General features: G+C 35.9%; 1 protein-coding gene across 1 annotated transcript; it reads right to left on the bottom strand.

Annotated features, from left to right (window-relative positions):
* Window positions 1–18,779: 18,779 nt before the first annotated feature.
* On the bottom strand, window positions 18,780–20,029 carry LOC129566578 (tRNA (cytosine(38)-C(5))-methyltransferase). Its single transcript, XM_055442653.1, has 2 exons — window positions 19,895–20,029; window positions 18,780–19,767 (listed from the first exon to the last, which is right to left on the bottom strand). Exons 1-2 carry the CDS (start codon window positions 19,983–19,985, stop codon window positions 18,821–18,823), a joined length of 1,038 nt encoding a protein of 345 aa, XP_055298628.1. The 5' UTR covers window positions 19,986–20,029; the 3' UTR covers window positions 18,780–18,820.
* Window positions 20,030–22,136: the final 2,107 nt, after the last annotated feature.

Below are 22,136 nucleotides of genomic sequence, written 5' to 3'. Positions count from 1 at the left end.
GTAAAAAGCCATAAAAGTACTAGAACCAATTACAATGTGAGTTTTTTTTTAAATTAAAATAAAATGTATTTGCAATGAAGTGGATGGACGAGAGAGTCGAGAGTCTGCGGTCAGCATGGAATGAAGCGTTTTAAGCTTATACCCGACACAATTTAAATAGCAACGACCAATGCCATTTATATTGGCCGTTGAGATTCATTTTTGCAAACGATTTAAATTTAATTTCGGTTCATTTGGCATCCGAATGCGAGAGAGATAGCCAGCCAAAAGGGAAATAAGAAAAATTGGATGCACACCAAAAAAAGGCATTAAATACAAATAGCTGTATGTAAATCGTATAGTTCCTGAATGAAATTTCACTAGTGCAATTTCTGTATTGGCTGTTCTTTTTATGTGTGCGTAAACGTAAACAAAAAAAATCTTAAACAAATTGCGGATTGGATGTGTGCGTGTGCAGTCGATTCCGTTTTATCGATTTTGGTGAGGGGGTCTGTGTTCACTTCAAAGAAAGTGAGCTGTCGTTAAATGGCCTTTTCGATTCACTTTTATGGCCGATTCAATGATTTAGCAAACGAAAAGGGTCACTTCGTACTTTGATTTAAATAGTGGCCAGGGGGCGACCCACTGTCGTTTTTTTCGGTCAATTTTAATCCAATTTGAATCAAATTGTAAATCTATTATTCTTGTTGCGATGACATGCGCTCGTTTTTTTTACAACAGAACCAACCAGCTGAATGGCAACAACGAATCAATTTCACTCGATGACATCATTGAATGTTCGCTCCCTTGCCTTTTGACTTTCGTTTTCATTGTTGTCGGTACTTTTATGTTCATTGCTTTGGATAAACACAAATTTCCAAGCTATAAAATCCACATCAAAAGCGTTGTATTTTTTGAGCAACTTAAGGACACGATTGTTGCTCGAGAAAAAAGAGACCAAACTGCCATAAAAATCAACATCGTAAAATGTTATGGTGTATTGCGTCGCATTACAAATGCATTTAGCTTGGCCACTGGCCATTTTAAAGAGTTTCCATTTAATCAAAGACGTTTTAGTGTCATGATAATGATGATTGATCATAGTTTATGACCATCGATACCATTTAACCGAACCATTGTTTGGCTAATCGCTATGATTAGATCAGAAAATTGGAATTCCTTTCTCTTGACCAACTTTTGATTCAATTTGGCTATTATCCGAAATTGAAAACTATTTCCAAATGACGTTATGGCTCTTCATGAATTGGCATCATGACTGATTTGGAATCTGTGTCAAGTTTATAGATTGACAGAGATTCAATTGGATAGTTTGCACGTAGAAAAAATCAGTTTGACATAGAATGAAACGCAAAAGACTAAACGATCTTATAACTCAAAAGTTGCAATGTTTTTTTCTCCTTTTAAAAAAAGCAAGAGATGAGGAGATTTAGTTATCAAGCATAAAGTCATTTTGAATTTAGCAGCAAACTGAACAAAAATCAGCGCTGATTCTTTACTGTAATTCATCCTTCAATTAAAGGATTAAACAGCATTTCGCATGGCGATGAATGTGTTTTAAATTAAATGAAGCCATCATTCATTAGAAAGCAGTGAAATTGTGGGGGAACAACAAAGCGATAGAAAAATCAAAACTCTTGTAAGAGTTTCAATTCAACAGAGCCATTGAATTCTTTACTACTATTGGACAATTGCTATATCTTTATTACCATACACATTAATCCACCAAATTGAACAATTTCATTAATTCTTAATGGAATAGACGATTTTAAAAGACGATCCATTATGTCAAACCATTGAATTTCCCTTGTTCGGCTACATTATCCACGTTGGTTGATGTTATTGTTTATTTTTTGACGCTTTCGAATAATTTCGTTGTTATTATATTTTATTTGCATGAAAACGATTGTATTCCTCTGAGCGGAATTCATGTTCGATGGCCAGAACATTGGCGTCTTTACACATTGTTGATTTTGATTTCGTTTTTAAGGGATAAGTTCATAATTCGTCCAGAGACAAATACATTTTGTTGTCAAGTTGAGAAACAGAATTGTGAATGGAAGTCAGCATCACATTATGGTGTTTAAGCAACATGTTTAAACTGAACGGCGTCTCAGCAGTGGTGCAATAATGAGTCGAAAAAACATGCACTTCCTTTTGTTGTGACCGCATGATGTCTCTTTTCAGCTCTGAATTTCATGTGTTTAACGTTGACTTCCAAGTCTCAGAGGAGAAGAGAAGGTTTTCTCCACATAAAAATCATAGAATTTGCAGTGCAAAATAAGGCAATCAACTTTAGAATAGTATTTTTAGAAATAATATTTCAAGATTTAGATAATCGATTGATAAAAACGTCATATTCGATTGATATTGAAGCGTTATCGAAGTTAGTAGTGAAACTGACAGTGAAAATTTTCATTGACTACCCTATTGAATACTCAAATTATCATTTCGATCAATATAATTTGAACTTTAAATTGTTATCAATGAAGAAGTTCGCTTCAGCTTCGTTAATTAAGCGGTGTAGATTGTTTGTCTTTTGCATCCTGCGCTTCCAATTTTTTGAGCACGTCACGAAATCCGAAAATGTTATGAATTGATGGATTTACTGCGAATGTGATTAATATTCCAATCAAGTTTATTATTGAAACCATCGTGATATCGTGCCAATCGAATGAATTTTTCCTTCGCTCATTCCATGTTAAAAGTCCTTGTGTCCAACTAAAAGTTTATTCGAATCGAACGGAAAACAAAACAATAAATAATGTTTGATGGAAAATCGAAAAAAGAATAAAAAATGGTCAGACTAATGAAAAATGCGATGAATACGGTTTTGATGATTAATCAGATTGAATTGAATCAGGTTGTGTATAATCGTTGGCTTTCAAAAATCGAAGGTAGCACGATGAAGAAAAAGGTGTGCGAAATGGTTTGGGTTGCGGCGGCATTGGCTAATTCAAAATAAATTCAATGATATTTTGACGAAAAACCACCAACATCAAATGAAAATAAATCGCTTGAGCTCAATTGCAAACGCAAAGGATATATGTTTTGTCATTTGTGAGAACTGTTTTAGCTTATTAAAGGTAATTATGAGTAAAATCTCAATCAACAAACAAAGCAAATCCAAAACAAAAACATGTGATGTTCGTTTTGAATGGACTGACTCTTTGAACTCAAAAAACAAAGAATGCCAAAATGTGCCGCTTCACAAAAGGAAGCGAAAAAAAAAACTGAAAGAAGATTTTCGGAACGGCAAGTGGTCTCACATGTTTTGCGAAACATGACTAAGTGACTGTGTCCAGTGGTTGCAGCGCTACATTCATGTAACAATGTTCATCTTGTTTCAAATGGCCGATGAAAAAGCAGACGAAGAGAAATAAATGCTCAAGAAAATTTATTGTCTAAAAGTGTGTCCTGTGGCGACATTTCGGTCATTTTCGTCGGAATTGAGACTCGTCTGAATGAATGGCAAAGAATGGTTCCCTTTTACAAAACCAAGCAGGATCCGCACTGGTGAACTCAAACCGAAAATATTGCAAGAGATTTCTTTTTTCTGCTCAGACTCGTCAAATGGAAACGTTTTCGAAGAATGTTAACCTATCTTTTTCATCTGTTAGCTCGATTGATGACGGAATCATATGTTTGAACACTCATTTTCTAGCGAAAAAAATATGTTTCTGTCGTCTAGAAAACCATAACGTTGAGTTATTGACCACGCAAGTGTTTCGTGATGACGAACACCACTTGATTCTTTTTCAAAAACCACATACTTTGGTAAGATTGCGTCGGCGCATGGACAACATCAAGTAAATGGATTTTCGTGGTAAACATTCAGGAAATTAGAAAAAAAAAAAACAATCTTTAGCTAATATGAATTCGAAATCATTCGAATATGTACTAACAAATTCAGGCAATCCTAATTAATGCATTTTTGTTGTCTAACTTCAATTGGTTTCGGCTATATTTCATAGCTATAAAGAAGAAATCGCACACCATTTTCAATTCAAATTTATTTCATTGCCAAACGGAACATCCAACATTTGAATATAGATTGTTTGTAGTCAGATCTGGATCATTCGTCAACAAACAAAACATCGTGCTGTACTGTCTTCGGGCTGCATATCGATGTTCGGCATTTGTTGCGGCGTTACTACGTTCAACAACCGCCATCACTTAGATACATCCAGGTATTCATCATAAAAATCACCTGCGGGATGTGATGCAGCGTGATAAATCTAAATAAACAACAACAATTTTATAAAATGTGTCTTGTTTTTCAGTATTGAAATTCACTTACTTGACAGATAACTAATTACAAGAAAACGAACAAAACCTTGGGATTCATTTTGCTGTTGTAGCGTCACTTGCAACTGATAAAATTACTCTGAAACCAAGCAGAACAGCGAATTCCTTTTATAGGCGACCGATCGAATTCTAGAAAGAGCAGTGCGAAATAATACAATCAACTTGAATCAACATTCGAAGAAATAATATTTCTAGTTGAAGCTAATAGATGGAAAGGTCACATTTGATTGATAATAATCAAGGGGTCAGTTCAGTTTTATTGATTTGCAATGCGGTATAGATTGTTTCTTCAAAACTACAGTTTACATTTTAGCGGAATGTTGTTTTCGAGGAATCGTCTTCAAATTCACGCCAATTTTTGTTCCTCTAAAAATAAGCAAAAGTGTTGAAATTAACAAATCGTCGCAAATGCAATTTACAAGCAAAATATAACGAATGTGATTTGGTGTCATGTCAAATGTGCCTTCTTTTGCGTCTTTTCCATATGTTGTAATTTTTTTCTCACTGTTTTTTTGGTGCACGCCTTATTTATGACTCACAAAATCTAACAATACTTTTTTTTGCCTGCGCCAACGAAAGGAATCGGTAGCGAATGGGTAAAAGGAGGAATCCCGAAAAAAAAAGATTTGATTCGTACAAAGGCACATGTTTCAAAAAGAAGGAAGCAAAGATAACAAACCATCATAAAAATAGCAACTCAATGGAAAAAGGTTTAAAAAACGAGAATTGCATCCAGCATCGAGCAGCACAGTTGCATTGTTTCAAAAAATGAACTTGCTTTTTGTTCCTCAATCCTTTCACCTAAAAAAGTGACAAAGCAATTGAGGAAAAAGTGTCGTTTTTTTGTTCGCATTTTACGATCGGGAAGTGAAAGAGTTGGAATGGCACTGCACTGCACTTTTTTTTTATTGTAGCGAAAAAGAAATCGTGTCATAAACTGCTCTAGAAAAAAAAACGAGGTGATATTTTTTCGGTCTTTTGTTCATTTTTTGGAGTTGCACAACGAAAGGGTTTTACTGGTTTATTATCTGTTCACTCCTTTGCGTTGCGACACTTTCCACTTTCGCTTCGCATGCAACGTTTTTTAAGGTTCTTCTTTGTGTGACCAACAACACCACAATATTATAACGACCGACTTTTTTTTACTGGAAAGGGAAAAAAGTTGTGGCTTATCTCTTGGCCATGGTAGATAGTAACAAACCCTTTTTTTCGCTTCAATTTTAACAATTGGTGTTTGTGGTGCAATTAAAAAAAATGTGACCGAGAAAAAAGTGTTTTCTCAAGATGGAATTTGTTTATTGGAGTTTTTTTTCTATGGAACTCTATCTTCGATGCACTTTTTTCGAATCCACAATATATTTTATGATTTTTTTCTCAAATTCATTCACTTTTTTATACGACCGATATCGTAAAAGAGAGTGAAAATTTAGGAGAAGAAAAAAAATGTCAAACAATTGCGATTTTTTTTCCTGAAAAAAAAAATGGAATGAGTGGCGTGAGCGAAGCCTTTATCCCATATTTTCTATTCTCTAAATTTCGGATTGCACATCCATGTGGCAAAGTAATTAAACTACTAAGCTCAGAAAAAAATCTCTATTATTTCGGCCTGTGAGCCATGTTTGTTTTATGTTTCATGCCCAAAGTTCGGTGACAATTAATCGAAGGCAGTAAAAATTCGAAGAAAAAAAAGGTTAAAAACTCAGTGTGTCGGTTGTGTTGAAACAGAGATAAAGGCAGCGATTTTCATTGCAAGAGATAAAAATGAATTGAGAATCGTGTCTACCGTAAATCGAATGGAAAAATGGCACCAAACGATGCGACTGTCGTTGGAAAAGATAGATGCGCTTTGTGGATGGAAACAAATGTTAACCAAAATCCAGTCGATTATGTGCTCGCGCGCTATTTGCGTTTGATCCTATTCAGCTTCGGTCATTTGGCGATAGAAAGTCAAGCCCATTTTGTCGATGCCGAATCTTCTATGTGATCCAAGTGTGTGCATTGCATGCACACAAAATGGACAAAACAATGTGATCATCATCGGCACCGTCGTCAAATCATTTGTTTTCGCTTATCACACCTGCATCGCACAGTGGTCGCAATTTTCGGTTTTACACCCATTAAACAATATCCATGTATGTGAACGTGTATTGTGTATTAAATTCGGTACTGGTTCCATGCTTGTGTGTACGTTGTGCATCAAAATGGACAAAGCCTCCGAATGTAGAAACAATGGTCGAACCGAATGAAAAATCAAAGGTAACAAACGCTTTGCTAATGCGCATTTATCTACACGGAGAAATAATTGCTGGAACTGCAGGCAGCAGGGGAAAAGCGTTATTTGTCTAAATTGAGACAATTGATGCTCCGTTCTCGACAACATGTAACACAGCCGCATCTCGCAGACACTGTTTGTCTTCGCAAAATGAACAACTTCGGCACTCATTTGTCGCATCGATGCAAAGACAACAGTAACCTATCGAAACAGCAAGCAATCGGTTGTGTTCACCATGTTCCTTTCATTCAAATCTATTCCATATACACACAAAAAGGGAGACGACGCTTTGTTCAACTTTGCAACACTTGTACGGTATCACCATCGAATAAGACGTCAAATGTGTAACAAATATAGACAATGTCTGAAGAAAAATAAGATGTTTCATTTTATCAGTTCAGTTGAATCTGGTTTCTCTTCCTTCTTTATTTCCATGATCCTTTTGCCATATGACGAATACAAGAGACGCTCACAAAAAAGAGAAACGACTTGAAAAAAAAACAACAACAACAAAAAAGACCATCATATCGGCCATTATCTTTTGATAAAGCGGCAATTTATTTGCTTTTATTTCTCAATTCCCCATTATTATGTTGTACTGTTTGACCATTTTTTGTTTGTTTCTGAATTCTTTTTCTCTTTGCAAATTCGTTTTGAATGGATAACCGAAGAGCGACAAAAATCTGTCTTTGTTTTTCGAAAAGTCAGAAAAAAAACGAGAACAATATCTAATGCCGTTTTTTTTGGTATTCTGTTAATTTGCTATGGTCAGTTTGACGCTTGCTTGGAACAACGAAACAGACTTGCATAACAGCAAGCATCGATCTCGTTGAGTTTGAGGGAGTGAGATGGCCAATGGAAGTATTTAATTACAATTGTTCTCTTTTTTTGTCATTGTTGGTTTTTCTGCATCGAATGGGATTGCATTTTGAATTTGATGCGTTTCCTTGGGATTGGTAAAATGTGTCATTTTGACATGTTGGTCTTGTTTTTTCAGTCTATAAACCATCATCGTGATGTAAGAACCTTTAAGTAGAATGATTTCAAATGAAAACGATTGTGAACATACCACAACACCCAAAATTTGGCCATGAATCGATTTGACACGGTACTTAGTGTCCGCAGTGTGCAGAATGAATCCATTTGCCAGCCATTTTTCGATATTCTCAACACTTTTCGATGTGGTATTTTTCGATCTTTGATACAATGTCGTGCAAATATGGGCCATTTCAGCTTTTATAGAGCTGTGCACCGGAAAGTTTAATTTTATCAGTTTTGTTGCCATTGTTACAAAAGTGTAGCGTAAGACAATCATTGGCCTGAAATGACATGTCATTTCAATTGTGCACAAAAGGCTCATTGAATGTAGCAAAACCAACATGAGCACAAGGTTTTGCGTTGAAATTATTACAACTGCAAATGGATAATCCAACATAAGCTGCGACTTAAATGCAATTTGCAACAGTTCCATTGGTGCCAGGAGCTGAATGAGCGCCTCGAAAAGGATACAAATTGATCCAAATTTCATTTTTTTTTGTTTTTCTTTCCATATTTTCTAATACTAATGTATCATATCATTTAATGAAAAACTAAAACATATTCATCAATGAAGAATATTTCGAACAGATAAAAAAATAAATAAATTGTGCAAATAGTTCGAAATTTGAGCGCAACAAAGCAAATCAAATGTTCTATTCAAAGAAAGAATTTTTCCCAATGGCAAAATGTGTGCGCCTGAAAAAAAGTGCCACCGATTTCCGAGCACCATTGTTTGTTAACTGAAGCTGCTGCATTCAGCATTTTATGTAATATTTCCTGATTGCAAAAAAAAAGGTTTCAAAAAAAAGTTGCCAATCCAATTTCGATGCATTTTCTGTGAATTTGTTTCATCGTCATCTTTTTCGTCTGTTGCATCATAAAATTGCAAGCAGAACAATGTTGTAGCTTGAGGTGATATTAATAACGATTGCCAGTATTTCTGGTTGCGAGGCCATTTCAGCAGCACAAATGATTAAATCAATCAGTTTTGTAATAGAATTTACGAGATGGGATAATCTATACGTTCAGCAGTTTGCAAACATTTGAAATCAAACAAAAAAAAAACAACGAGCGAAAAAAGTGGCGATCGCGCAATTCAGTTGTGCACAAGCTTATTGTTTGGAAAACAGAGGAAAAAAAGCAGAGAAGAATCAACGACAATCATATCGATCTGGATTGCACATCATCTTTTTTTTTTGGTTGGTGTGTGTGTGTGTGTGCGTATTGATGCATGAGGCATACATGCATGAAAATGACGAATATAAAAAAGGTCATGTTGTTACTTCCTGTGCACACTGTTATACAATGCAAATAATTCGAGTTTGTGTCCTCACAACGTGATTTCCCTTTCCCGATGCTATTTATAATAAAATGTAATATTCCGTTATGCCCTAGAGTGCTGCTGCTGCTGATGCTGCCGCCGCCGTCACTCACAAAGAGATTGAGTGAATAATATCGTTTATCGTTTTTATACTCTTGCTGTCGAATCAAAATCGATTGCCGCAGCACTGAAACCAAATGAGTGATTGTGTAGTGGGAAGCTCAATAAAACAGTCGAATGACAATCGACGAAAACTGGTGGAAATCGCTGGAAAAAAAAACGGCGGTAGCAGCAGTAGCAACAGCAATGATATCGAATGCGATCGGTGCATATAAAAGGCAGAAGTGCACACACACACACGACAACCAGCGAGCACACATAATATGATTTACAACATAAATAACCGGCCATCAATGTGGCCGAACAACGACCTAACCGTTTGCCTCACAGTATATTCGGTTGTTGTTGTTTGCCCGTTTCGATATTAACTATGTTTTTTTCTCTGTTTCATTTTCATCCCTCGAAAAAAAAATCACCGTAATCATTATTATCTTCAATCTATGCTGGACCACTGACAGTTTCCTCAGTCTCTCACATATTGCGGACGAGAACGCGACGACACCAGCAAAAACGAAGCACTCACTGAATAAAACAAGCGCTAACGTTGTACCATTGCAAATATTTTATTATTTTCAATTCGACTCTGTGTGGATTTCGAATTGAATGAGACGACAATGTTGCAAACTAGACAATTGCACAGTTTATGCACATGGAGATCGATTAGTTTGGGCACGACAACTTTGCTGTTTTACGTAGTTTCGTTGAAAATAGGGAGAAATTCACACATGTCATACAATACGAAATCATTTCGTCTATTTTTTATTTCGTGTCGACAGACACACAGCAAGCGCTCAACAACCGCCACGGATGCACACACATTTTCGGCCAAATAGTTATTCAATACCCACGATTAAATATCACACACTTCAAACTGTGAACGCAAAAATGGTATCTTTTTCTTTTGTTTGGGTGGAAAAATGCAATTTCTGTGTCGGTTTTTATTTACTTATAGTTGGTGAAATAGCATTTTTTCGAGGGGCATTTACATGACCAAAAAAACGGACTGTTTTGTTTTCATCTTTTTTTTTTGAACAATAGTAGGGAAAACTTTGAATCGGTGCATTTCAAAGGCGGAATTATTCAAATGACTTGAGAATTGAATCGATGGAAAGAATAAATAGGAATGGAATCGCAATTTCTATGGGCAAATTGTGTTTTTCTGCATTGAATGATTCATCAGAAAATACGCACGGAAGGCGGAATGCTCCCACAAAATCTCTAATTCACACTGTTGCTTGTGTTTTTGACCAAAGTGTACGTGATCACAACAAAAAGAACATGTCGGCCACAGCTTCAATAACTTTGTCACGTTTCAAATTGTTTGTCTCATTTTGAATGGATCTTTGGTTTTTTTCAGTTAATCTTTATATAACCGCTGTATCGAATTAGGTTGACGATTCAATCGAAATGCATAATCATCGCTTCTGTCGCTCTTTACTACATCAAATATCACGAAATAGCTTCGACTGTGTATCATATAGTGTTCATCCAATATATATTTACGGAAAATATAGGATTTTGAAATGGTTTCTCAACTCAATGATCGTCAACTTGAATTGAATTTTTGTGTTATATCATTAAAACTAAGGCATCCATACTTTTTTACCATTTCACTTTCACCGAAATTGAACTAGATCAGAATGTGTTTTTGGTTTGAGTTCGGTGCTGTTTCATAGCTATAAAGAAGAAATCGCACACCATTTTCAATTTAAATATTCACATTTATTTCATTGCCAAATAGAACATCCAATATTTGAATATACATAGATTGTTTGTAGTCAGATCTGGATCATTCGTCAACATATTTAGATCGTGCTGTACTGTCTTCAGGCTGCATATCGATGTTCGGCATTTGTTGCGGCGTTACTAGGTTAGTCAAGCATCATCAGTCTGTTTAATCCCAGCAATCTTCATGGGAATCAGCTGTGGGAAGTGATGCAGCGTGATAAACCTAAATAAACAGCAACAATGTTATAAAATGTGTCTTGTTTTTCACGATTGAAATTCACTTACTCGACAGATAACTAATATAACAAAAAAAACGAACAAAACCTTGGGATTCATCTTGCTGTTGTAGCGTCACTTGCATCTGATAAAATTACTCTGAAGCCAAGCAGAACAGCGAAAGCCTTTTATAGTCGACCGATCGGATTCTAGAAAGCGCAGTGCGAAATAATGCAATCAACTTGAATCAACATTCGGAGAAATAATATTTCTAGTTGAAGCTAATAGACGGAAAGGTCACATTTGATTGATAATAATCAAGGCGTCAGTTCAGTTTTATTGATTTGCAAAACTATGAATTTTTGAAATTTAACGCTTTAAAAGCATTTTTGTAGAACTTTCAACAATTGGTGATAATGTTATGATTGGCTTAGAAATATTCACCGACAACCGACCGCCTCTGTTCATGCAAATCTCCCAACATTGGCAGTTAAATACACACATACAAACATAAGATACATTTTTTCTTCAGAAAAGAAACCGGTTTCAGTCATTTTTTGCGTCGTTCAGTAAACGATATTGGCACTAATGCATCCACATTGTTACGATTGATACATGTCCAATATTTACACTTCTTCTGAATCAACGTTAGTTGTTGTGCTGTTCGAAATGCAATCCGATTGCGAACGAGTGTTCGTCAGACTATGAGCTATTGAGAATGTGCCTTTTGTGTTGTTGCGTTTAGTAGTCGTGTCTTTTGTGTTGTATTGGAAATTGTGACGAGTCAACACACAATGGACACGCAGATGTTGTGAAAATGTTTGAAAATCGAAAGCGATTAAGCGTATGTCTCGCTATTATCTAAATTGAAGACCTATTGAAAGGCGAGCATTCAATTATTTCAACAAAGTGACCGTATACAAAAAGTCACAAGTTGAAAATGCGCAAAAATGCAACAATTTCCCCAACAACAAAACCCAAATGCCGATTTGTTGTGAGTAAGTGTGAAAAACAGTAGGTGTTTTATTGCTATTTTGTTTCCGTTCCGCCGATTGTTTGAATTGGTTGAGAATGTGCGATGAACCATTGATTGGTTATAATCGTTGGGTTCGGTATCGTGTGCCCTTGCCCATTCCGTGCCTTTGCCTTTTTGTCTTATTGTTTTCGGTCGAAACAATTCGATTCGTGCTCAATAAATTGATGTATTTCATTTTAATGGGCCTGACTCTATGACTCTTTCTCGCTTTTTATCTCTACATCTCTGTCGGCTGCTCCTCATACGATGTGTGAACAAGATGGATTGGGCCTTGCACAAAATGAACGCACGGACAATTAATTTGTGTGCGGCTATTGTGTGTGCACGAATATGAGCCGCATTTGCGTTCAGCAAAATCACACTGGGTACAAAATAGCGCACGCCAATAAACGCCTGTTCGTCTTCTTATAAATCGCCATGTGGCATCAATAAAAGAAAAATCACCATTGAATACCCCTAATTATAATGATTCGGGAGCGTGTTTTATGATGAACGAATCAAAATGCGTTTGGTTTACGATTGGTCGAAACTGAATGTGTTTCAAGTGTTTTACACAGACGCCAAAAATCCTACTGACGCCAGCAATGTGCTACTTTTATTCACTTTTTTCCTTTCAAATTGAACTAGAACATTGCGCTTTTTCCTTCGACGAAGTAAACATGCCATAAAAAATGATCAACTCAAGAATTCTTGTGTTGAAATTCTTTTTGGCTGTTCAACAATACTGCACACACAGTGGAACATTTGCGTTTGATTCGTTTCCAAAGATTCGAAACATTTAGTGCCAGCCTATCCTTTCGCTTCCGTGAAGTAAAAAAACTCAATCGAATTTTTATTGTACCCCAATAAAAATCGAGGAATTGCAAGAAGAAGAGAGTCAACAGACAGCCACTTCACACGCTATTCAACTGAACAAGCGTCGTAAACTGGATTTTGGTCTCCGTAATGCATTTTCCGCTCTTGTTTAGCGAATAAATCAAGTTATTAATTCGCGGGCTGTCACCACGTCAATTATTTCGGGCGCATTTCGATGCTGTCGACCGCGAATCAGCGCGCGAGAGCGTTGAAAATGCGAAAGAAAACGACAGAGGGTTTCAGTTTGTTGCTGTTTTTTGTTTTCATCTCCTATTTTGTATGCCTCACGCTTTCTGCTCTTTGATCTTTTGTGTGTTTCGAAATGCATTCCATTGATAAATGTGTAGCGCATTCCCTTGGTGTTTAAACAAACCGTTATTTATAATTTTTTTTTTGTGTGTTTCTCTCGTTTTCTCAAACACAATTGTGTTTTAAATCTCAAATTGAAAGCGAAAACGTTCTGGATCGGTAAGTGTGTTATTGTTTCCATTGTGAAAAGTCGTCGTTCACACAACGGAAGACATTTCAATTTTCAAGAAGCCGTAGAAAGAGAGCGAAACAAATGGAATATTTAATCCGTTGCATTGGAACCAAAAGGAAGAAGAACAACGAAGAGGAAGAAAAAATTGTTCGCCTCAAGAGCACATAAAATGGAGATTGTGTGAACAATGGCATTTGCATACGGAGAAAATGGAAAAGGGAAACCGGTTCTTAATTCACAGTCGTGCTCGAATCGGAAAGTGTTTTTTTTTCTCGAGTCGAGTCGAAACGGTGTAACGCAGAAAAAATCTCGCTCTTTTTGTTTTTATTCATATTTTGTTCATTGGGTACTTTGAAAACGCAAATGTTTTGACCAAAGAAAACGATGTACAATCGTCACATTTGATTCAACTGGTTTACTTTTCAATTGAAACTACTTACGGCCGCTTCTCTCTCTCTCTCTCGCTCTCTCTCTTTCTCTCCGCTTCATTCAATCTCGGGTGAGACGATAAAAGGGGCTATTAGACGTGACTTTGGGCCATATTTTGATGAAAGAGATTGGTCTTGTCATGCAAAAGACGATGGTTGTTAAATACCAAGCAAAACGATACAGCAGACAAAGGCGACGACGATGCAGCAGCAACGGAAGTGCCGGTATTTTTGGTTTGACAAATTTGTATAGTCTTGTGGCCACATGGACTCTTCAGTGCAAACAGCCCAACGCTGCTATTCATTTGGCCGGTTTTCAAGTCAAACAAACATTGAATTCATATTTAAATTTAACACGGAACAATCATCAAGTTCGCATACTTTTAACAACTAAGTGAGATTTATGAGCGCGGTTTTTTTTTGCTTCTTTTCTCGCTCAGAATAATTTGCTTATGCGGATGGATTATTTGATATGGTTTTTGTGTGCTCTCCACACATATCCTGTGCGTTCTTTTTTCACTCTTCGGCCTCTAATTTGGTTGACAACTGTTGAGAAGAAAAGAAAAAAAAATAACTAAGACGGTTTACTTTAATCGTTTTCCGCCTTCTCCTCTTGACGCATCGATCTCATTTTTCTTGAGAATTCCAATTTTCCAAACATTTTAGCACAAACAATAGATTAAAAACGGATACTCGATCTTAGCATATGGCCAAAATGGTTGCGATTGCTTAATTTTTTCTTCTTCTCCCTCCGTTTGGCACAATTCAATAAATAGGAAGAAAGAAACGATTCATTGTTCTTATGTGTAATTTGTGTTTTTCTTCAAGAAAATCCGTGTGTATCAGATATCAATGAGGTTTGGAATTTAGATCCGTTCTGAATGATAAAGGTTAATCGATACTCAATCGGCTTTTAGTTAAACGGGCGTTCATGTTTTTTTTTTTGTTGCACAAACAAAGCATTCCTCCTTTCGCTTCATTTGCGCTCTTCCGATCGAATCAACTTCCATATCATGTTCATGTCGGTAGCTGTTAACAGCGTGTCAAAAACAAAACTAATCTCTGACCAGCGATCCGTATGTTGTGTTTTTTTTTCTGCAGGTTTTCCTTTTACATTTGCCATTTTTTACCCATTTTTTTCTCTCTAGATTTTAGTTTGGGTTATTTACTACATAAACTGTCGCTCACATTACAAGCCCGACAAAGAAATTGATTTCGCAAGAGACTCACGTGTGTTATTTGAAGCCAATTCACAACAATTCTCAACTGTCCATTGAATCAAAATCAATTGAAATAAAAAACGCAATGAAAAGAGACGAGACGTTTTTTGTTGTTGCTGCTGCACAGCTCAAGCACATTCGTTTTGCTAAAATGCGTAATACGGTGCAAAGAGGAATATTAGATGGACGCATACGGCATATGGATCCGATCACAATGATTGAATTTGATCCAGCATGTTAGTGAACACCTACAATAAAACTAACGATTGGCCGACCGTTGTTGTTGTTTTTGTTGCTTTTTTTGTGTCGAACAGATTTAATGACAAAAAATTGGATCAATTAGAAATGAATGAATGAATTAAATCGTTTTAAATAGAAAAGAAAAGCGTACAAGAACGGTGCGGAAACGAAAATTACAGAGAACGCAATGAAACACCGTAAATTAATACCAAATCGTATGACATCGAAAAATAATCCTATTTGACAAGTCGGCGCTCATAATCTAAAGCGAATCTAAAGCGCATTGCCAATGCGATGTTAATGCCGGTTGGGGCAATTGTGTGACCAGTTTGATAATCAGCTCGGATTTATCGAATCAATAAAATGAAATGTGTGTATTCAATGGACAAAAAAAATCGGTGCTTTATGGATCCGATTGAGAATGTGTGTGTGCGTTTCAATTCAGAGCGTTCGGTCGAATATCAAATGACCACTTGGGCCGAAATTTTGAATGAAATACCTTTTCACTCTTGAAATTCCGTTTTTGTTCGGGTACTTCAAAATGCGATAAACTGCAAAAGCAAAAAAGGCCATTCACAGTACTGATCCACAGTGATGGCAGCAAAAAAAGGACGACGTCAAGATTTCGCCTCTACATTTAATCAAATAAATTGAGGCATTTTCACGACAATTAAATTGATACCGTTGTCTAGCTACCGAGAGTCTCACGAACTTCACCTTACCCCCAAAGTGTACGATTAATTTCGATGGGTTCTTACCTCTATTTACTTGTTGTCATTTAATGAAATACTAAACTATCTGATGAAAACAGATTCAATGAAAGTTGAGATACAGTTGAAAAAAAAAACCATTTCTAAGGATGCATTTTATCCAGAAAAAAAACAACAACGATGGGATATTTGGTTAACGATTTGGCAAACCTATGGGAGTTTCTTTTTATGGTTATTTCTTTCGTTGTGCCACCGCGCTTTGGTCTGTCTTCAGAAAACACGTACACACACACACACACGAAAATGGTAAATCGGTGAATGAAAAAGGGTTACCCAAACAGATACGATTACCTTATTGGTATATCAAACCCTTTTTTTTTGTAAGTGCGTTACCGTCATATCTAATTTCATATAATAAAATTGAAGTAGTCTATGCTTGGTGGTTTGGGTGCAGAAAATTCCATACCGACTATGTGCTAATGTAGTGTTCTTCACGCTTTTCACATCCGCCTATGATCTCATTAGAGCGGGGAATATGTTTATTTGTTTATCATGTTGTTCCTTACCTGCTTCATACGGTAAGGACGACGATGACGACGAAATGCTATCGAAAAGTGGTATGTGTGTGTACTTTGTGAACCTTGAAATTGGCCATAATTTAGGGTTAAATATGAACAATATTAGGTTTCTCAACCGTAAATCACACGACATTTTTATGGATTTCCCGTGTTGTTGGCGGCGTGTTTTACACACAACATTGAGTGCGCACTGTGCAATATGCGACCGATACCGTTGCTCGGTTTTTTCCATCGGCATCAAGTGAACACAAAACAAATTAAATCCTACTTAAACCAATTTTCAGATTGTAATTTCGGTAATAAATGGCGACTTTGACATCGAATCAAAGAGTTGCGGATTCTTTGAAAGAGGTGAATCTAATTACATTCTTGTGTCATCTGTGTTGTTGTTTTTATCAATCGAATCCAACCATCTGACATTCAAGCGTGGGCTAGCAGTTGCGTGATGCGCGCGGATCGATTCAAAAACAGAAACCCAAGCGAGAGATTCCTTTTGCCATGCGGTGCAAAACCATTTTTATACAACTTAAATGGTGAACCGACGACAAGTCGCTCGGCATGACTTTTTCTCTTTGTTTCTCTTTCTCGTTCAGTAGTTTATCTCTGTACATCGTAGACAATTCTTACGTCATGCTGATCGACCATCCGACAGTTTTTTTTCTCTCTTTGCTGCGCTTTTGTTTACCGTTTTCAATCCATTATTGATATTTAGCCTACACTCAGACCATTGTCGCATGCATCAAACAATATGACAACAGTTTTCTTTGACGCTGTACACGATAATCCGTTGTGATAATTTCTATTCGCTTCTATTTTTGTCTTCATCTAGGATGCGCGCGTGTGTGTGTGTGTGTGTGTGTGTGTGCGATAAATTATGACGATCACAGCAGTCTGGGCTGGAATAAAATTGTGTCAGACCAAAGTAGGAAGAGAAAAAAAGAGAAGTAACTAAGTAATAAAGATAAAACGACAAAGAAAAGAAAATCGAAATGTTATCTTAATTTTGTCGGTCGAAGAATGAAAAGAAAGCCGATTTCTTCCTCCGTTATTGTATTCCGAGACGGTGAAAATCAGGCAAGAAATCTCTTGTTTAGTCAAATTGAGGGTGAAAGTCAATGAAAACACCTTTCGATAATTTTTATCGAATAACATTTAATTGTAAGCACAAGACAATTCCCGCATCGCGTGAACGAATGAAATAAGACCATTATTTAATTCATGGCCACGAATCAAACCGATCAATAGTTTGATTTTTAGCCATTGTTTGCGTGGAGTTGGAAACGTCCCTTTATTGCTGTTAAAAACACATTAAGACCTCCGAAGAAAACCTAAGAACCTTTGAAAAACGAGTTTAACAATGGAATTGTCGCCTTCATTCACGGTGAAAGGATTTTAACAACCTCATCAAATTCAAATCACACAATTTCTCAATGATATCCACTCTCGCTTGAGTTCCATAAATTTTTCGGTTTATTTTTAAGCCATTATCCTTTCTCATTTGAAACTTCATTCAGAAAAGGATTTTATTGCTTGTTTTCATTCAAGCATTTTGTTACTATTTAAAAGACGACAAGTTTTCTACTTTGTAATGCTTTAAGTCATCTGCATTGAGATGAATCAAATTATGCTGGGTTTTCCAGGAATTAAGAGTAATTCAGTTGTTTCGAAAATTGATCAATGTAATTGGTGAGACTCATGGCGTGAGCATTATATACGTTTATTCGAATGGAAATAAAAGAAAAGCAAAAAAATGTTTTGTTTTGTTTTGGCATCTGCTATCAAAACAATGAAATTCCATCCATCTTCATAAAATTCGTTGAACATTTCTCCTTTTCATAAAATATTCTCCGTATTTTCCAAAGCTCCTTTGTGCAATCAATTTCTCCTGCAGCTTTTCACAAAATTCAAATTCGATTTGTCCGTTTGAAGTTCAAAATTAATTTGCCGTCTCCATTGAAATGGAGTTACCTAGTAGTTTTGATTTCAAAACATATTGGGATGCCTGAAAAATGATGCAAAGTGAAAAAAATATTTAAAATTTCAAAAAAAGACTTCGATACTCTTCATTTAGATTTATTAGAAAAATTGCCGAATGCTTATAAGCTGATGGGAAAATAAACAGTTCGATTCCAGTCATATAGAATGCTGCGAATATTATATGCCGTGAAATCGAATTTCACAACGGAGGTAGAAACTCATGAGAAAAAGAAAATCGATAGAAACAATCAGCATTTTAAAAAGTTTTTTATTTTTATTTCAACAAAACTTCACATCAATCTTTGCATAAAACTTCAATTAATTTCCCAACAACCGCCACATTGATGCTATTACCTAATACTCGATATCGTTGTTTGTTTGTCGTTTCTTGTGGAAATGTGAATTTATCTGGAAAACTCATGAGTTTTGCAACCTCAGCTGGTGTAAAATACCTCAATTTCAGGGTTTTCAAATTTGCTAATTTTTCTTCTGGCGATAGAGAGTCACTTTGAATATCGGCAAACACGTCATCTAATTGTTTTCTGCTCACCGGACAGTGAATCGAACCAGTGCCTTCTGCATAATGAGTGTAGGCTTTGGTGAAACACTTTGTATTCGTTGAATTTGAGTATGTGATATCCAAGAGCCGGGCCCGTTTCGAAAGAAGATTGTCTGATAGTAAATACTCTTTGTTATCTTCATCAACACTAGGCAAAACCGATGATATGGTTGGGCATTCAAATTCATCAACTCTATTCGGTAATCGTTCCATAATCGATTCAGTTTTAAATGAAAATAGTTTTCGCCGCGCTAAACAGTAGTATCGGTAACGTGTATTAGGAACACCAATTTCGGTTGGACTCAATAAAAACTCTTGATATTCAAAGCCAGATTGCTTCAAAGCTTCTATGTACAGATCACGTGCCTGCGACGTTTCAAATCCTTTCACATTTTCCATGAGAATAAAGTCGATGGTGGTCAATTCGGGAAGAATACCGCAAATATGCACTAAAGCATTCGAACGTGCATCGTCCACATCTTTCTTATTTCCGACACGAGTAAAGGGTTGACACGGTGGCGACATCAAAATTGTATTCACATTCATTTTCAGAATTTCTTTTGGCGTAAACTTTTGGATATTGTTGTTTAAGACTTTTGTCTCAGGGTGATTATGCTGATAGACGCGATTTGCAGTTGTATTTATGTCAACCGCAGCATGAACTTCACCTGGAATACCGCTGGCTGAAATTTCGAGAGAAGGTGATTAGATTTTGATTGAAGACAGAAATTTTGAATGGAAATTGAAGATAATTATCATTTATGACTATATGCATATATATGGTCTACCAATTTTGATTCAATGAAGTACCTTCCAAAGCGTAGTGCATACCACCAATCCCACTGAACAGTTCCAAAACTCGTAATTTTACGTCCTTTGCCATTGAAGCTCTCTTTACCATCTACCGCAAGTTGAATGTAAACAAAACTCATGTCAAACGTGTACTCTCAAAAGAGTGAGGTTAGGTTTTGACAGTGCGATGTTTCTCTCTCTCTCTCTCTCTCTCTCTCTCTCTCTCTCTCTCTCATATGATTTCTGCGGAGATTGTGCGATGTTTTCAACAAGTTGTTTGAACAGACGAACGTCAACGATATATTATTATTAATACAAAAATAATCCAAAAAAAGGTTCAAACTGTTTGAACAGAAACAAGTGTTGAAAAGGTAATTGGTTCAACATTTGTTCAAATCAAGAGAAAATAAAACGCACCGTTGTTTTTTATTAAATAATTCATTCCAAATTTGTATTTTCTCTATTTTTGGGGTATAACGGGATTCGCTCATCAAAATATTGTATGCGTCTTATGATTAAACATTTATTTTTTTTTATATATAAAAACTTCTAGTTCATCTTTTCAATTTCGATATCCAATGAAAATAAAATTCTATTCCATGGAAAATAAGAAGCCAATTTGCAAAAAAAAAATTGTGATACTCTAATAGTTCGTCTAAATTTTGTTGTCATATGAATTGAAGTACGCGTGTAGTTTGTATAAGTTTTGCATTTGTAAGCCAAGAACAGAAAAATTAAATATGCAAGTTGAGATAAATTAACATAGAAATAAGTGCAATGATCTCTCGCGCGCATTCGTTTACTATTATTATACTGTCTCATTCACATTCTTCATTTATTCATTTTAAAATATACATATAATGATGATAAATTGCGCACCGAATACGCGCCATCCCGGTTTTTTCTCATCTCTTCGAATATATAAATACTTTTGAATGATTTGGGAGGGTTGTTGTAAATGACAACATTCGCGCTTATTCCGATTTTTTTTTCTTCTATATAAATCACTCTGTGTAACGACCGGTGATTAAATATCATTAAATAAATTAAGCATTTTACTACGATTGAGTAAACGTGTATGTGGGTGTGTGTGTGATTTTGCGAATCGTCGACACCGACAAACATCGAATCGTGTCGTAATTCGTGAATCGAACAATAACGACAAAAAAAAATAATAATAAGTTAGAAGTATAGCAGAGCGGTCAACGAGCGCTCGTTCGTTCGTTCGTACGCGAACATGTTCGTTCGTTCGTTCGTAGAATCTACGAACATGTTCGTTCGTTCGTTCGTTCGTTCGTAGGTAAAATTTCATTTTTTTTTTCAAACATAAAATTTTCTTATTTCTTAAAAAAATATAGGAATGATCCTATGTACTCAATAATACTGTAAGCACTATAATACTGTAATTTTCAAGTTGTGAACATTATTTTCGCACAAAAAATTGAACGAATATTTTTTTGAGTTTCCACTTGCACAATTGAATGCATAAAACTAATTAAAAACATCTTCACTCAACAAAAAACATCGCTGAAAATCTTACTTTCACTCATTGTGGTTTGTGTGTCCGCTGGCGAGAATAGAATGATATGATAATTAGCTGGACATGAACGTGGAAGTTGTAAAATGATGAAAGTAAGTACAGAGAGAGAGTGAGAGAGATAAAAATGACAAAGATAGCAAAGTTCATCTCTTTTTGTCATTTATGGTGTGCAATTCAGAGAGACTTGTTGCAGTGATGATTTAAATCACATGGACGTTCAAACAGTGTGTGTTTTACGCACTGTGTTAAATCGCCACGTGCAAAACAGTTATACGTTTAGACAATGTTTTGTTCTGTGATCGTACAACACACACAGTTCGAGCGACAACGTGCTTCATGATATCACAGCAACAAGACGAATCTGAAATGTGCACACCATACTTGGCAAAAAGAGATGAACACTGTCTTTGTCACTTTTTTCTATCTCTCTCTCTCCGTATGCATCACTTTCTTCGTTTCACAACATTTGAAACCAGCATTATTATTGCTTATTGCATTATTATGCATCCAATTGTGCAAGTGGAAACTCAAAAAAATATTCGTTCAATTTTTTGTGCGAAAATAATGTTCACAACTTGAAAATTACAGTATTATAGTGCTTACAGTATTATTGAGTACATAGGATCATTCCTATATTTTTTTAAGAAATAAGAAAATTTTATGTTTGAAAAAAAAATGAAATTTTACCTACGAACGAACGAACGAACAAACGAACATGTT

Source organism: Sitodiplosis mosellana, unplaced genomic scaffold (assembly GCF_009176505.1).
Source record: "Sitodiplosis mosellana isolate CC-2019 unplaced genomic scaffold, AAFC_SMos_1.0 Smas_scaffold_3, whole genome shotgun sequence".
In the NCBI taxonomy this organism is placed as follows: domain Eukaryota; kingdom Metazoa; phylum Arthropoda; class Insecta; order Diptera; family Cecidomyiidae; genus Sitodiplosis; species Sitodiplosis mosellana.
The sequence above is the reverse complement of the archived record's forward strand: the minus strand, read 5'-3'. Positions and strand labels throughout refer to the sequence as shown.